This window comes from Zonotrichia leucophrys, chromosome 3 (assembly GCF_028769735.1).
Source record: "Zonotrichia leucophrys gambelii isolate GWCS_2022_RI chromosome 3, RI_Zleu_2.0, whole genome shotgun sequence".
NCBI lineage: Eukaryota > Metazoa > Chordata > Aves > Passeriformes > Passerellidae > Zonotrichia > Zonotrichia leucophrys.
Window position 1 is genome coordinate 64180854 of NC_088172.1, and position 18209 is coordinate 64199062.

At 46.0% G+C, this 18209-nt stretch overlaps 1 protein-coding gene across 1 annotated transcript; it reads right to left on the reverse strand.

The window, feature by feature from the left end:
* Positions 1 to 328: 328 nt before the first annotated feature.
* CCSAP (centriole, cilia and spindle associated protein) lies at positions 329 to 14062 on the reverse strand. The gene is made up of 3 exons (XM_064708536.1): positions 13712 to 14062; positions 6150 to 6439; positions 329 to 4399 (listed from the first exon to the last, which is right to left on the reverse strand). The coding sequence occupies exons 1-3, from the start codon at positions 14016 to 14018 to the stop codon at positions 4226 to 4228; spliced, it is 771 nt and encodes a 256-aa protein (XP_064564606.1). The 5' UTR covers positions 14019 to 14062; the 3' UTR covers positions 329 to 4225.
* Positions 14063 to 18209: the final 4147 nt, after the last annotated feature.

Here is an 18209-nt window from a genome sequence, read left to right on the forward strand (position 1 = left end):
TTCTCAAAGGCATAGCATTTAAGATAGCTAGTACAGCTGGGGTTTTTTCTTATCATAGTAAGGGGAAAACAGTGATTCAGGTTGGGAAAGGATGTTAAGAATCTCTGGGAGAGTTACAGGAGGAACATAAGAGGCTGGAATGGTAACTGTAATATAACTTCATAGCCAACCTTATTCATTACAGAAGCCTGTCACTTACATTCCAGGAGAGAATATCTGGGACAAGCAGAAGCCACAGTTTGCATGCAGGGACTAAAGTACCTTGTAAGGAGAAAAAAAAAATCAAAAATCTGAGATCCCAAAAAGCACAGTACAAGCAGTCCAGGCACTTTGTGTCACCGATTTTATTCACATGTACAAGTTGACACTACACTACTAAAATAGACAATACAGAAGCATTAAAAACAAATACTGTTTAAAAACTTTAAAAAACACATATTGCTTCAAGCTTAGATGGTATTTCCCTATTGTTTTTAAAGTGAATTCAGTGCTAACAATAGCTGAGGCAGCTTCCCATTCACTTGTACCCCTAATTTCATGGGGTTACTTGTCAAGGTGTTGAGTCAGGCTCCATTTATGGCTTTGCTGCTGAGTGCACTAACTGAGCTGGAAAAGAAACTGGAACATCCAGGTTACCATACATTAGGCCCTCAGATTGCTAGCATTTGGTCCCTGTCACAGTAAAAAAAAAAAGTCAGAGAGGCCTTTATAGTTTAGTGGCACTACATTATACCATAAAAAATGAGAACAGATACACTTCCCTATGTGTTAAAAATTCAATTTAAATTTGCATGTGCTACCTGGATAAAATTCATACCAGAAACTGTTCCTCAGTTTTGTTAAGGTTGGCTCTCTAAGTTTAGCTATCACCTTGACTACTATCTCAGCTTCCTGTGAAAAAGTCTGTATTTCATAGTTGCAAAGATGTGACAGCAGTGACTGAACAGGCATGCTACTGTATTTTACAGGACATTCTTATGCAGTTTTCATGGTAACATTTTACACTGTAAACACTATCTTCACAACACTATAGTTAAACTGCAGCATTACACATTGTAAAACTCTTGCTTCACTTTTAGCTAAGTACTTCCAGAAACAAAGGAATAAACAGTCATTTTAATGAAAACTTTGGACAATTGAGTATTTACTGTGTTCTTACCAAAAAGTTTTATTTCTAAAACAGGAGTGAGAAGTGTTCACCACTTTGCTAGATTCAAGAGTCCATGCAAGACAATGTTTAGAAATTCCTTAATTGATAGGGAGACATTCACTAGGTTTTCTACTTTTCAGTGAGTCCAATTTGAAGCAAATTGCCACCTCCTGTAGGAATCTATGGAATACACATAAAGCTTTCACATCTGGAAAGTCCTGCTTGACAATGCAATTGGCTTTTCATTTGTTAACATCAAAGCACCAGCAGTTTTCCAGACCAAATACTTCACACAGAGCTTGCAGTGATCAGAACTACACTACTTCAAATAGTCTAAGCAAAATGGTAGCTTTATAGTCAATTAATACCCAAATGCAGGAAGGCTACCTGATCTGCAGAATGATTTACCCCTCACTTCAGGTATTGTGTTACTTAAACCCAGATAGTACTAACATAGCACCCAGGATAGTTTTGGCTACAGACCATTTGAAAAAGCACAACAACAACTCACAAGACCTTATCTGCTGTTTTTTAGTAAGTCATCTTTGTGGAGAACAGTTCTTGACCAGACAAGGATTTTAGGACTAGACAATTTCCTCAGTACACAGCAGCCCTGATGCTGTTGAAAATTCTGATTTGAAGACCTGAACAGGCCTTTTGGAGATGCTTTTAGTTCTCAGTATCCAAGGCAGAAGACACTCAGGCCTCCTATAATTATTGAAAACACCAACACCTAATGGGAGATACATCTTATCCAAACACAAGTACTTAAGGCAGGCACAGAGTCATCCTGGCTCTTCCATTCCCTGTGGGAGGAGAGAACTGTAGAAGCTATCTTCAAAAGCATGGCAAGATGAGTCCTGCCCTACACAGTCAAGGAAACTGTTGAATGTGACAAAATGCACTGAGGGCACAATCCATCTGCTGTGGTTACATAAAGCCTACAAAGTGTGTGGGCAACAGGAACAGGCAAGTTTTTATTGAATAAGGCTGTTAAACACTACTGAGTTGGTGCCTTGACACTGTTGTGTAAAGCTTGGGTGGCTTCTGGAACTGCAACAGCATCAGAAACAAGCTAAGCATATTTACAGCAGTTACTTAAAGAGGAAAACACAGCATGAAAGGAAATTAAAAGGATCTCATATGGAATAAAGGCATTCTCTGGAGTAGTTTTCCCCAGTTTTGGGCACTGTTCTAAAGTTTCAGGAAATTCTAGCCTATGGTTTACTTAGCAGTCAAAATCCCCTACAGGGATTTTGCTGCCTATAAAACATTCTTAATCATGCTGTGCTTTCCCAGACTTAAAAGCTGTAAGATCTTAAATAGGTAGCCTTCAACAAGAGTGGTCTGTATTTTTATAGCTTTGTGCTTAAAAGGCAGGTTAAACAAAAAACAGTTTATAGTTTCATGGATTCTAGGATTTAATTTAACAAAATCAAAATTGTGAGTAATGAAACTTTTAGTGATGCAAGACACTAGGAGGCAGCAGTGCTTGGACCCTTTGCACAATTGCTTTCTTCAGGAACACAATCAGACTTTTCACTAAGCATGCTCTGTTGCAATAGTAACTCCAGAGTCCTCCTTAATCACTGAGATTGTGGAATGAAGCTAAAACTAGTGCAGGTTTCTGCTCTAGAAGTGCAAGTATGCTTTCTGTGGGAATGTGTCCAGCCTGTAAAACACAAGCTTCAAAACAATTAAACTGAGATAACCAACATAAGTAACTAACACACAAAACATCTGAACAAAACTTCAAAGCTCACAACTACAGCAATCATTTGCCTAAAGCATAGTTAGCAAACTGAAAAAAAGATAATTTACAGCCACCTGAGGGAAACAATACCACCAAGGAAATCACAATGACTGTCTTACTATGTAGAAGTAGGACCTACAAAAAAAAAAAGTTCAAACTTCATTATATGTTCTTGTTTACTAAAGGATACACCCCTCCTTTCCCTAGCCCTTACCCCCTTCCCCATCCCCCCATAAGTGAGGGGTTCTGCACCAATTTCAAGAGGCAGCAAGTTTCTCAGGACATCATCTACAAGTTTTATCAGTACAATTTTCAAGTTTAAACCCTTTTACAATATACCTGTACAATACCTCCAAGAAGAATGCATATTGCACTCTGACCCTCACTGAGCATAATAGATACTCTGAAGTGTTAAAAATAGACCTCACCAGAAAGGAGCCAGCCCTCTCCTTCAATAAATGCATTTACATGATTAAGTACAGACTAAGTGTGACCACAAGGTTAGTACAGTGGTACAGCTCTATATTTGTAGAACAAGTAACTGCTTATTGAGTGGCAGCTATCAGATAATGATTGTCTACATTAGTTATTTGGTACAACAGGAACAGCTACAGCAAAATGATCCTGTAGCTGTTTCTTGCCCTGAAAATGAGTGGTTTATTCTAATGACCTTAGAAACAGTGATAAAAGTTAGCATCAGCTGATTCACTAATCAAACAAGGTTGGTTTTGTTTGGGGTTTTTTGTTGTTGTCTTAAAAGTTTCTGTGTACAGACAATACTTGGTATTTGCCTGCCTAAAGCATCTACATTTATTAGTGCTAGTTACCAGACACACTGGCTTCCTGCTGCCTGTCTTCATATGCTTATTGTCGTAAAACTGTTAAATAGTTTTATAAATACAAAGGCACCTCCATCACTCCTTTAAAGTCTTTCCCCAATACCATCTCCCCATGACTTGAACTTTAAATAAGGGAAAACAGATTATTTGTAACCATGATCATCAAAAAAGTGACTTTGCTTTGACTCCCTGTATGTTAAGGTTTCCCCTCCCACCCTCAAAACAAACCGACTGAAGCATTAGAAAAATTCCCAAAAGGGGAATTGTTTAAAAGTTTGGGTAGTTATATCTAAAAGCCTCTTCAAATGTTATGGCTCCAAGGATACACCCCACTGTGAGGTAGGTAGCCAAGATAAAAACATTGTAACAAATACTTTAACAGCTGGAAACTCCCTATAAAAACCTTGCATAAGTGGTTTGGTTCCTTGCACCAGTGTCCTGATATGCGTGACTTCTTCTGAGGATGCCTAAGGGAATCCAGGTTCAGAGAGCTCTTGCTGAGTAGCATCTCATGTACTCTGTCATCCAGGGGTTGTCTGCTGGGGAGGGCTTTGCTCGCCAGGTGTTTTCTGCCTCTGCTGACCGCACTCGCCTCTGAGAAAGCTTCCTTTTCTCCACTTGCCTCCTGTTCTTTGCTCGCAGGGCAGACTCGTGAATCTAAAAGACCAGAGTTAGTATTATGGAAGGGGAACAGCCTAGGAAGCCCTCAGGAATGACAAGGATCACTTTTTATTTGTCCCAGACCCCATCCTGAAGGAACAGGGATTGTGAGCAAGGTTATATTTTCTTCTCTAATTTGTACCATTAACTGAACATAGATTTCCTTTTTTTCCATGAGAAGTGCTTTAAATTCTGTTCTGCATTATCTTTCACGCTTCCAACTATTAAATGATTGTAAAAATCTTGAATGTTTCATAGTCTTAATCAGATAAATTCTAAAAACTTCAATTCTCTGTTTGTATCATTTAAAAACAGTCCTCAATATGCCTAAGCATCTCTTAAACCTAATATCCCTAAGCCATATAAGTAAGACCAAACCCTAGGGATCCCTTAGAGACTAAAGATCTTAATTTTGAACAAAGTGCTGAACACAATTATGTACATTTTTATATTAATAAATTATCATATTTCCCCCAAAATTTAATATGAAGAGCCAGTTTCTATGTTTGTGTGCATCCATCTCCCATCTCAGTAAGGGGTAAGTAACACCTTTCAAACATGCACGAAAAAGTAACCTCAGCAGGCAATAAGTAGTTGGTTCCTACATAAAGAAACACCCTCAGTGACAAAACACTGCATAAATGAGAGTGTTTCAGAAATGTTCTGCCTGTTCAGTCCAAGCTCAAGACCCAAGCTGAGGTGTTCCATTACTGTTTCTAGTATAAAAAAATATTAGATGTCTAAGATAAAATACAAATAATTCTGCTCGTGTCAGGCTTACACCTCTTTTAGGTTTCAACATAAAGCACCAGTCAACTATTTTGAGCACTGACCAAAGTCTATCAATTTAGCATTAGTGTCCATTATCAGGAAAGGCAGCTTCTTTCCAAAGCTGTAAGGCCCAAGTTCTTCCTTTTGCCCAAAGGTTTGAGCTGTCCAGGAAGGAAAAGCTTGGGCTTCAAATCCCTTCCAAAACAACCCATCAAAGGCCAGCTCCATCTGGATATGGGTAAGACACTGGCAGGGATACATTAATGATTTGTGTTTTACCAGCCTAGGAGAGTTATAGAGAAGAAAGAAATGGATTAGTTAAAACACTGCCTTGCTGTTTCTAAGCTAGGAAACAGAGCCCCAGTACAGCAGAATCCTGGTGCTGTCCATGCCACATGAATTTAATTTGTGCTATTTTGGTAATATTTACACCAGCCCTGTAATCCATCAGCCATCTGATAGACCATTCTGCTGCAAGCAACATTTCCTACTGGCAAGCCACCAAACCAGGCTGCTAGACAAGACATCTTCACAGAAAAGCACTCATACCATCTCAGTGAGGCTCCTAGTCTAGGAAGTGCCCCAGCAAAAGTCTCTCTTTCACAGCTCAAGGACTTTATGTGTTTATTTGCCTGCTTGCCTGCTGTGGGGTGCCTGGTGCTAACTGCCTGCTCTTCTCCCGTTCTCGTGAAGTTCAGAATACTTCTAGAACAGTCAGTTTTGCTGGTAACACTGTAACAGCCACAAACAGGACAGGCAGTGTTAATTAGAAATTGCAAGTGTTAGTTAAACCTGGGAAGCTTCCAAACCAACAGTAAAGAGCTCTTATTTGGACATCTCAAGACTGCTAGAACCTACTGCTGGAATCTCCATATATTCAAATAAAGGGACCCCTGAGAGGTTTTACCCAGCTATTAAGACATCTGTAGGCACTAAGGAGTCACTGCCTTTTCATGAAACAGAAACTCTTACTTACTTCATTCACTGAAGCAGAAGCACAGACATTGTGAGTTTTCTGGCTCCCAGTATCTGTCTGTCTTTCTCCCCACCCATACAGAGCAAATGGATGTTTATTCTCCTTTGGTGCATCTGTCCTTTGGGGACTTTTGGCTGATTTTCGATCGTTCCGACTGGACAAGGCACTTCGACTTGGACGTCGTCCTGTACGGCTGGTTTTGTCTGCTTCCTTTACAGAAGTATGTTCTACAGTTTTCTCTTGCTCTTCCTTCTCCTGCTTTTCTTGATCTTCTTTTTCTTTCTCTTTCTCTGGAGAAGAAAAAAAAGTTATGCTTTAAGCTCCCAATGACAACATATTAATGTCTGATTTGCACAGCCTCTCAATACATCACTGAAGCTGTGCTTTTTTTAGAAATTCGAGAAGTCATTGCTCCCTTAGCAACAGACATATACCTTGCTTAAATGTCTTCATTCTTTCTTTAGTGACTACAATGCAGCTTTCCCATACTTAAAAAATGCCTTTCACTGGTGAGGTTACAGAAAACCAACAGCCCCAGGAGGAACTTAAAGACTGTTTCATCCTTGCATCTCTCAGACAGCAAACAGATGGAGCGCTGAATGCCACATAGATGCTGCTAGCCAGTCAGAGATGAAGACTGTGTGCAATATTAAATCCTTCATATTATCAGCTTCCTCTGAAAAAAGTGATTCATTTTCAAGCTCTGTTTATACATCTATCTCTGTTATGGTTTCCTGCTTAGGAAGGAGAGGAGAGTATGAAGCAAGACCCCACAAAGTAGTAGACATCACCTTTGCTACCTGATCTGTGAATTATGTAGTACATTTATAAAGTGCCACACTTTGCAGACATTACTCCCCAAGGCTCCTTTGTCCCACACATTTAAGCCTTCCATAGCAAGGGGCCAGCAATAGTCCTCCAAGCACTGGTATGGAAAGTAGGGTTTGTGAGAAAGAATTTAAAGGCTGAATCACTGCAGTTTTAGATCATCACTGAAGACTGAATCAGCATTATATAAAATATTAATTAATAAAATCACAGAGGAACAACTGTTCCATAAGAGCCAATCTTCTTGTCCCATAGTGTGTGATCACCTACAAGACACGTGCCTTTTATTCACCTAAGAGTATAGGAGTCCACTAGTAACCAATTCCTTTCAAGTCTGATCATTAGATGCTGTCTTCTGCTAGGCTCACACAGTGATCACTAAACTCTGCTGACAAACACACCAAACTTGCTGGTTTATTTTTGCTTCTGGTGGGGACCAGCTCCACACCACCTCTGTTTCAAGTCTCAGCACATTCAGCCATCACCAGCATACTCTGGTATGGACAGAAGGAATTCCTTCACTGTCATAGGGAGGAGTTCTGGTTTAGGGCTTGCTCACATAGTGACATGTTGACCACAGACAAGTAGTGTGTTTTTACCCAAGTGCTTTCATCATTTAAAGCAGGAGGGCTTGCCAATCCTATGACATAATAGCAACCACTCCTGATAATTGCTGTGATTTCAAGCAGGTGCATGCCCAATCTGACACTGCTTTAATGTCAGTTCTGTATCCATCCAGTTCTGATGAAATAGAAGTTACCTGCCTGGCACACTGATTAAGCATCCATTTACTCTAGCACTCACTTCACATTTGCACGGTAAAGATACCAAGGCTTGTTCCATGCCCCAGAATTTCCCTAAGGCAAGCCTTATGCTCCCTTGCTAGCTGTTAGCCTGTCCAGCACAGTGCTGCTTGGCAGCACAGAGGCCCTGGTGCTGGGCCCTGTTCAGGCTTGCCTATAACCATCTTCCAAGATGTGCAGGTGAGCATTCATCCACAGCTGATACTGCAGTGCAGCTCAGTATTTGGTAAAGAGTGGCCAGCATTGTTAAATTATTTACAGCTGTATTTGTTGAGAGCTTAGTTGAATGACATCACAAAACAACCAAAAATAAATTAGTCAAGGCCAAAGTAGTGGCACATTGAGAGTAATGGCTAGATGAATTTTACATACCTAGATATTGGCTGGGTATAGTTTCATTTACTATAGACAAGGCTGGTAAAAGACAGCAGCAGTGAGCTCAGTGCAGTATTAGACTTGTTATGCTTGTTTTCCCTGTGCTCTGGGACACACAGCTTCACTCTGAAACAAGGCAGCTCATTGATCATGGCTGCAAACAGAGCTAGGCAGCACAGAGTGATTCCCTTACAAAATATTATCTGAGCAGCTCCCTGCACAGCCACTCCAAAGGAGGGACTGCCTAGGTCCATTATCAGAAGGAAGCACTCTTTTGAGAAAATTAAACTCTGAAAGGGAACATATTGCTGTCAATTCTGCAACAAGACTGCTTTTCCTTTTGGAAAGCTGTTCCATCCTCCATTCAAGGGAAAATGTCATCTTCCTTCTCTGCAAAGGGGGATGGAGCAACACTGACTTCATAAACAGCAGAAGTGGCATTTAGAGACTTAAAAATACAGGAAAGTGGGGGCACTGCAATTACATGGATAGTTCAGCTTTAAAAAAACAAGGCAACAGCCATGCCTGGGGATGCTACTCACCAGGATACAGCTCCAGCTGGTCCAGAAATGATTGAGCCAGCTTGTCCCAAAATAGCAATAAAAGCATATGGGTAAATGGCACACAGAGTCCTGTGCACAGCCTTACAGTCAATGCTATATGCCAGAGTGCACTGTAGCACTTATGAGCACCTGCTATTAGAGCAGGGCTTTCCATGAACCCACTGCTACAGTGCCATTTACACTGAACTCAGCAGGTGAAGGCACAAGATGTCTAACAGTTATTTTAGCCTTTTATTTTGAACTACAGTTTATATCCAGGCTATTATCTTGGGCATCACTTTTCACATGAAGTCAGAAGAGCAGCAGTTGAAGCAGGACTTAGACCCAGCTGTTCAGGAGGAAGTCCAGGCACCAGCAACTCCTACCCATCGCCTTCCCATACAGAGCATCAGCTCCAGCAGACACAGGAAACTCAGAACTGCTTGCAGCATGACAGGGATTAGACAGGAGAGGGGAAAAGCTAGAAACGTTTAAAACTGCATCATGGATGCTAAGCAGAGCACACTGGATGGACAGCAGGAGGGGATTAAGTGCTTAACAGGCAGAACCGGCCCACCCAACACGGCAGCTGGAAGCTCCTGCCCAGAAGAGGTCACTTAAAGCCCGCTGCATCCCCCGCTTGTGTAACAGCTCCGCTCCTGGCGCAGGCGGGAAGAGCCCAGGGGAGCTGCTGTCTCACACAGCTCTGCCACACGGGACCCCCATTGCAAAGGCCCTCATGACTTACTGCAGATATCAACAGCCTTCTGATCAGCCCCACGGGCCAGGTCACAGGCTCAGCAGTGTTATCTCTGCATTGAGATGCTGGCTCCTTACAGCAATACCTCAGCACCAGGAGAGGCACTTGGTGCTTGCACTGCTGCAGGCAGAACTGCAATTCTCCTGCTTTTGTACCGACACCTCCCCAATGGGGCAGGTCTCCTGCTCCTCTTGAAGGAGCCATATAACCCTGGGGGTTTGTTGTGGGTATCAACGAACTACAGCTGGGTAGAAAGTAAGTAACTACAGATCAAACAGATTGCAACATAATTTCTTCAAGGCAGCTCTTGTGTGAGGCAATAATGGAGCTAGCAGCCACACAGCAGCTCAGAGCTGATTAGATTCATGCAAGCTTCATTTGCAGCAGTTTGGAAAGTAATTACTGGATTGGCTTGATAGCAAAGCTTGTTTCCAAAGGAAAAAAATTGGGAGCAACTTTAAATAACAGTACTGTAAACCCCTGAATTGATGCCCTTGCCTTCTTCCCCCACCACAAACTGCTTCTTCCCACATACATGGGCCAGCAAATGCCCCTGCAACATGATGACAGACAAGATCAGGAAACAAGTTTGAAACTGGATCTTCTGTTTAGTTCCACTAATCCACATCAGTCGCTTTCCAAATACTTTTGAGGCAACTCCTTCAATGGCGGCTTGTCACTGCTGTCACTTAAGACCACTGCACAAAAATGCTGAAGGCAAAATGGCAATGAGGATTGAAAGATGCCTTCATCCTGCATGTGTGTGCAGCAGTGTCATTTCACAATCAACAGGTCTGACAGCAGCACTGCTGCCAAGAGCTTCTGTCTTCTACTTACCAGCCCACTGGGTTCTGTTGACAGCTTTGAGGATGTGTCTACACCACAACTACACCAGTTCATTTAGGTCAAGATTTGTGGGATTATGTTTAAAGCACATCTGTGCCTGGGCATATTCCACAGAACAATCCCACAAACAGCTGCCACAAGTGGAGGTCCAGAAGGAATTAACCCAAAGTTGCCTCTGAGCACACCTTGGCATCACTCAGCCCTAGCTTCAGCACAAAAGGGACAAAGCACCTTTGTGCCACGTGCTGCCCCAGGGGTTCACACTGGCAGTGCTTCAGACCAACACCGCTGAACATTAAAGCCAGGCTGCCTACATCCACCTCCTCTTCACACACCAGCAGCATTCACAACCTTTACAAACACGCATAGGCTCATTTCAATGAGAGGAAAGAGGAAACCAGGGCAGCACATGCCATTATGAATTGTGTTTACCTCGGATATTAAACAACATTAGTGCTGACCAGCTTGTTGCCGTATTGACAACAAGAACTGTCAATAGCACTCAGGCAGAAATCAGATTCCCCACAAAACAGCAGGAAGCAGCAGTAGCCAGGTAACAGCTAGGATGTTCCAGCATGTGGGTGGATGTCAGATTCAGAAGACAAAAGATGTCATCAACATGAGCACACTCAGCTACCCCCACAGCACTTCAGTGTAATTAAGTTCTTTCAGAGTAAAGGAAAAAAAAAGGCAGTTTAATAGTAGAAGCTTCAGAGTGGTAGTTTCTATGTGATCTCTTCCACAAGCCTTAATTAGCCAGCCACTAAGCAGAAGAAAAATGTATCCTTATGATTGTCCAATACTAAATGGGTCACCTCCTTATATGTGCATTAGGATACAATAAATATCCACTAAATCCAGCTGCCTCACCAGAGTTGTTTTCAGTCCTTCTGCTAGAGACTTAGCAAAGCTCTTAAATACTCACAGAAGTTAAGAAATGTTTATTCTAAGTCATTTGGCAAAAAAGTGAATGTGAATTACAGATTTTTCTCCCACTATAAAATAGCAAGGACCTGGCAAAACCTTAGGCATTCCCTTACAGCATCCATGGCAAAGGTGTATCAGTTACAGAAGCACAGTTGGCCAGAACCCTGCAGCCTGGCAGGCCACTGGAGCTCCACAGTCCCTTTGCCACTGCTGCAGGACTGAGAACACAACTGGATGCACTGGAGAGTCACTGCACCATCACTGACCACAAACACAGCTAGCCAGCTGCTGTTCCCTGCCAAATCCCAACCAGAACCAGACTACCAAGTAACTCCAGCTGGACCTTTCCCTAGGGAGGAGTCAGGGAAGGAATCAAGCAGCAGGATAATGAGTGAGCAGAGCATCCTGGGCTTCAGTCTCTAGCCTTGGCAATGCCAGTGCCATTAGATTGTAGCAGGTTTATGTACTCTAGCCATAGGCTCAACAAGAATGAAAATAAATTCAGGTCCCTACAACAACTGCCCCAGGCTTGTACGTATTCAAAATGCATCAGAAAAGCTGGCAATGCCAGGTTCTGAGTGCAGCTTCAACAGCTTCCACCTCCTCTCACTAAAAGCCAAGCCTTTAGAGAGCATCACCCATGCAACCACTCCCTAATCTTTTGCAATTCCTTAGTTCTTCTCACTGAAATACTGTGGAGCTCTTCCACACATGCTCCCAGTCTAGCTTCCTCAAGGCCTGATTGAGGGAAGCAAAACTAGGCCCACTAATACTCTGTTTCATACTGGTGAGCTGGGGTGCTTCCATCACTGCACAGCTCTTGTGGTTCAACCTCAGGCAGCAATGAAGCATCACATAGCCACACACTCCCTCCTTCTACAGGGGGATGGAAAAAGAATCAGAAAAACTCATGGGTTGAGATAAGAACAGCTCAATAATTGAAATTAAGTGAAATATAATAATAGTAATGAAAAGGGAATAATAAAACCCAAGAGAAACCAGTGATGCACAGTCAATGGCTCCTGGGCAACTCCACCCAGTTTATGCACTGGGCAGGACGCTCTGGCTATGGAATACCCCTTTGGCCATTTGGGTCAGCTGTCCTGGCTGTGCTTCCTCACAGCTTCTGGTGCACCTGCTGGCTGCCAGAGCATGGGAAACTGAGAAATCCTTGATTTAGGGTAAGCAGTGCTGAGCAAAAACATCAGCTGTGTTATCAGTGTTATTCTCATACTGAATCCAACACACAGCACTGTACCAGCTACCAGGCACAAAATTATCCCAACTGAAATGAGGACAACAGCTTTGGGAGGTGGAATGTGTTACCCCAGCAGCTGTGTGCCCCCCATGTGAGACCAGGGTAGCACAGGCCCACCCAGCTGACTGCAGGACCCACATCACTAGTATGCCCTGAAACACCAAGCCTTTGGAACAGAAGCTAAAGCTTTTGTATAATGTGGAATTCTTAAGGTCAATGAATGCAGTTTAGTCTTGAATCTTAGAACACATATCATTCTGGAAAGCTCAGGTCCCAAAGGGCACTGGATCAGATTTGTTTCCCCACTCCAGACAAGCACATCTAACTCCAGGGAGAGAAGAAAAAAAAACCCACACACCACAACAACAACAATCAGGGAGCATGAGGCTTAACTGAACAGTTCTCAAGGATTTTCCCTGCTACTGTACCACAGGGAGACAGCTGATTCAAAAGGCATTTCAAACCACCAATCACTGGCTGTCAGATACAGTATTCTTTCACTAAAGGTAAGAAACTGTATCTAATGGTTAAAAAAAACCACCAGCTTGAGAAGCTTGACCATGTTAATATCTGCCTAACCACTCTCTTAGGCCATGAGACAACAGACGGGAATTACTCTGCGCTAGAAGAGAACAAACTGTTACCAGCTCAGCACCTGCTCAGGCTACTTAGTTGACCCCACTCAGCTGCGCACCCAAGATCAAACCTCAGGGGGCATTATGAACCAGGCGTTCAGCAGAGACAGATTGCGTGTGCAGGTCCAGGAAAGCAATTGCATTAACAGCCAGCCACTGGCACACAGTCCAACCTGCCGCTGCTTTTGCCGGAGAACCCGCTTATATAATTGCAGAGATGCTCGGCTCCCATGGCAACAGTTTACATAAGTGGCTGTGACTCAGGATGAGAGTTGCCACCACTCGGCTCTTTAAAGCGACACCTCCGACGCCGCAGCCGCGGCTTCTCCGCAGGCCCAGCCAGGACCCGGCTGGAGGCGGCTGCTGGGCCCTGCCACCCCCGGGCCGTGTCCTGGGGGCGGGTAGGACGGGCCGGCTGCCCCGCACGGTCACCCCGGCATCGGGGACCGGCCCCAAGCCGCGGCGGGGCGGCCCGGGCAGAGCCGTCAGTGCCGACCCCCCCGGAGAAGGGCAGGGCAGCACGGGGAGGGGGCTGGGGCCGCCCCGGGCACACGGGTCCCCCCCTTCCGCCACCGCCGCGCTCCCTACCGGGGCTGGCCCGTCCCGCCTCGCTCGGCGCCGCCGCTCCCGCTCCCACTGCCGCCTCCTCCTCCTCCTTTGCGTTCGCGGGGCTGCCGGCGCCCGGCGGCGAGGGGGAGCCGGCGGTGCTGCCGCCGCCGCTGCCGCTGTCCTGCTCCCAGCCGTCCCAGAGCCAGGGCCGGTGCGCCTGCTCCAGGAGCCGGCGGCTGAGGCGGTAGTGCAGCAGCTCCAGGTAGCAGGCGCCGCACGATTCCCACTTGGGCTCCTTGAAGCGCTTCATGTACTCCGTCTTAACGCGCCGCGCCGGTACCACCATGGCGGAGCCGCAGCCGGGAGCCAGGAGCCGGGAAGCACCGGCCGAGCCCGCCCCCTCCCGCTGCTACGTTTAAATCCAAACAGCGGCGTCCGGCCCCGCCCCGAGTAGGGAGGGATGCCTGCAGGGGGGGGACGGGGCCGTGAGGCGTAGAGAACGGGGTGACACAGAGTGAAAATTAGATCAAATATAAAATAGATCATAAACACACCAAAGCACTGCAGCCCTGGGGCCCGGGTGAGGCTCCCGGACAGCCCCCCCGCCGCCCGGCTGTGGGGCAGCTCGGCGCCTGTCGGGGCCCATTGGAACCCAGCGGGTCCGTGCAGTGCGTCAGAAGCGATGCAGCAGCAGCAGCAGCCCCTTGTGAGTGCGGCGCCCCGGGCCGTGGGGTGCTGCTGCCCCCGGTGCTGCTGCTGCGGGAGAAAAGGATGCGCAGAGCCGGGGCCGGCCGGAGGGAGGCGAACGCCTCTGCAACAACACGCAGCTCTCTCCATTTCCCCCTAATCTGCTTTAAAAACCCGTCGCCAGAACAGGATTCGCCTAATCCAGCCCTGCGCTGGGCGGCCGCCGTCTCTGGGGATACGAAACGCTTTAGAGACAAATGCAGAAACCGGGGCTGCCTCTGCAGCCGCCCTCGCCCTCCTGCCGGCCCGCACACTGACCCTCGGCTCTTCAGCGGTTTCTGGGTATTTCCCTCTCTCACACACCGAATTTGGGGCATCGCGGCGAATCTGCCCCTGTGGGACACGATTGTCCTTGAAAATGTTTTGCCGCAGAGCGTTTGCCACGGCTCGCTCGCTTCACAGCCCCCTCTGGGAGGGGACAGCGCGATCCCCCGGCCCGCCCCACCCGCTGTCCTGCTTTGGACACCTGCAAACCGGCCTGCCCTTGCCATGCGCGGGCTCTGCACAGAGCCCTCCTCGCCAGCCCCGCTCCGACACACGGGGGCACTGACGGATTTCCAGAAACAGTTCTGGGAAACTGTTCCTTTTTTTTTTTCCCTTCTGTTTTTTTTTTTTTTTCCCTTTTTTGACTAATAAGGAAGCAAACAGTATTTTTCCTTGCCTTGCCCTGTGCGTCCCTTGACTGACACAAATAAAAAAAAGACAAACCACAAGCTGGCACGGATTTCTGGTATGGGAAACGATGGCCCAGGTTCTTCCAGTGAAACAAAAGTGTTGGTGGCTTTAAGGTGAGGGGGCGGGTGTTACACACAGCACTTCTGCCTGCGCGGCGCTGATGCAATCATCGATACAGCTAACATAACCAAATTGACTTGCTTTAATCGATGCTCAGATCGAGGAGTATTTAGCTCTGGTTTTGCGTGTGCAGACTCAGGCTTTCCAACCCCTGGTGACCAAGCAGGAGTGAGAGATGTTGCCTGACCTTTGCAGAAGGTCCTGGATATCTCCCTCCAGCCCCCAGCCCTTGCAGTTATGTTCACAGCCCCGTGACAGCAGGATGTTGGAGAAATCCGGTGGGTCCAGCTGCAATTCAGGAAAATGCAGTCAGGAGAGGGCAATTGCAGTGACACCCAGTGCCTGGTGCTGCAGGCACACACATTGCAGATCTGCATCCATAAACCTGTTAAGTTCCTTTTTAAAATCTGTCCTAACATCCCCAGTTCCCTTCAGCTCTGCCTGCTGCTCTCAGGGGTGGGTGGTGATAGGGCTGCCAGGGAGGAGAGTCTGGGCCCTGTATTTACTGGGAATGGAGGCACAGAAATAGCAGGGCACCTACCCCTGCTCAATAGCCAAAAAAACAAGAGAGGAGCTCCTTCGGAGAGCTCTTCTGTCCGTGCTGGGACACCCACAGTGCCCTGCCCAAGGCAGACATGCAGGAGCCTTGCCTGCATACTTCCCTGGAATAAAACCAGGCAGATGCAGCAGATTTCTCCCCCCACCCAGTGTTGTCCTGAGGATTATATTTGGGAGCTGCCTCGCTCATTTATTTTCCCCACTGAGGGCTCCAGTGGCATCTGGGTTGTACCTGGTGCCTTCTCCTTTTGCCCTTAGTGGTTCCATTGGGATCCAGCCATGTCCTCAGCACCACCTGCTGTAACAGAGGGTATTTATTGGAAAACAACAGGGAACAACAGGTTTGTAAACACCTGTAACTGGAGACAGCACTAGAGAAAGCAGCTGTGGCAGTGCTGTCTAGAGAGGAGAGCAGATTGCTCCCCAGTTAACCTGGACTCTGGTTTCTTACTCTGATACTGTGCTCAGTCTACAAGTAGATGATGTAAATGGACATAGGCAAGGTCTGGGGGTTGCAGGTTTTCCTTTCCTTTTATAAAATGTTATTTTGTGCAAAATGTCATTTTGAACAAACCTGCATAGTTTCATTTGGTCGCTTGTGGTCGCATAAAAATGCTGCTGTTCTTTCCACATATTTTATATTATCAATCTTTCCTTTCCCAAAGGACTTCTGTCCCTGTTGTCTTGTTTTCAGCTGAGATAAATTTCTTCTTAGTATCTGGTACAGTGCTGTGTGTTGGATTCAGTATGACAATAATGTTGGTAATCACTGATTACTCTCAATCAAGGACTTTCCAGTTTCCCATGCTCTGCCAGGGAGCAGGAGCACCAGAAGCTGGGAGGCAGCATGGCCAAGACAGCTGGCCAAGACCCAAACTGGCCAAAGGGATACTCCACACCATCAAACATTATGTCCAGTGTATGAGCTGGGGGAGCTGCCCAGGAGCCACTGGTCACTGCTCGTGGGTAGGCTGAGCATCAATAAACGGATGGTGAGCAATTGTACTGTGCAGCACTGGTTTCTCTTGGGTTCTAGCTCTCTCTTCCTCTCATTTTTATTGCTATCATTATATGTTATTGTTGTTATTATTATAATTGGTATCATTATATTTCACTTTATTTCAGTCATTGAGCTGTTCTTATCTCAACCCACAAGTTTTACCTGTTCTTTTCTCCCGTTTCTCCTCCCATCCTCCCAAGGAGTGAGAGGATTGAGCAAGGACTGCAAGGTACTGAGTTGCCAGCCGGGGTTGAACCATGACACACAGTTTAAAGAGACTTTAAAAGACTTTTAAAAAGACTGATTTATATCAGAGGTGTATGGATGCTCTTTGATGGCTTCTCTGTCAGGAAGGGTTTGCCTTTGCAGAACCAAACTTCTCCTGGGCTGCTCATAAACCTACTGCCCAGTCATTAATCCATGTCTCATCCATCACACAGGAAATGCCGGTGTGACGGCTTCCAGATCCTGGCACACAGTCTGTGGGTTCCCATTTTCTGCAAATTTTTCCCTAAACTCTGCACTCTTCAGAGGAGGCACCAAATCTTCAGAAGAACGTGCAAGGCGTCAATGTTTCACGATTAACACGTGAGGATGGGTGCTGTTAGCAGCTGCCTCCACCCGTCCTCTCCATTGTGCTGCACAGGCACGATGTTAGCGCCCTTGCTGACATGACAATGAGAACCCAGCTCCCGTGGTATGGGGTAAGCTGCACGTTCACACCCCTGCCCAGGTTTCTCTTTCACAGTGCAACCCTCCCAGTCCAAGTTTGCCTGTACATCCCCTGTGCCTGGGGAAGGGGCAGCTGCAGGGCTTGGAAACCGACTGGGAACCACTTGTGTAAGAAGATTTGTGACAGAAGCGTGCAGAGACCCCCAGCAGAGCTGATGTTGTACTTCACGCGTTACCTGAGGCTGATGCAAGCGAAAGCTGGGTGTGGCTGCCAGGCACCTTCCCCATTGTTGCCACGATTTAATCTTAACACATACAATGCGGCACCACCAGGCTGGGCCCTGGAATGGAATACGGATGTGGGCCTTTATGGAACAAAGAACTCCAACCCCGGGCCCAGCATCCCAAACCAGCTCCAGAGGCGTTCTGCAGCTGCAGGGCAGGATGCTGAGCCATCCTGGGCAAAGAGCAGCTCCTCCCTCACCCCTCCAGCTGCAGCCAAGCAGCTCAGTATGTGCCAGACGAGAATCATTTCCCGTGCTCGACACTGCAGCTCTGGATATTCTCAGTGTAGCTGTATAAACATTATTATTAATTTAATCCTAATGAGTTTTGGCTTCAATACCTCATGGCAGAGACTTCCATGTACTGAGAAAAGCCAGTTATTAAATGATTCCTAAATGAGGAAGTACAACATTTATGAGGCTGATACTAACATTAGAATTTCCTCCCTTGCATACTTTGCTGCATTTTTGCCTTCATTAA

Excerpts from the sequence above, each read along its gene's own strand:
- CCSAP (XM_064708536.1), bottom strand. The coding sequence starts at position 14,018 with ATGGTGGTACCGGCGCGGCGCGTTAAGACGGAGTACATGAAGCGCTTC. Across the intron at positions 6,440-13,711 it reads GGCGGGACGGGCCAGCCCCG|AGAAAGAGAAAGAAAAAGAA; the intron begins GTAGGGAGCGCG and ends TTTCTTCTCCAG. Across the intron at positions 4,400-6,149 it reads CTTCTGCTTCAGTGAATGAA|ATTCACGAGTCTGCCCTGCG; the intron begins GTAAGTAAGAGT and ends CTGGTCTTTTAG.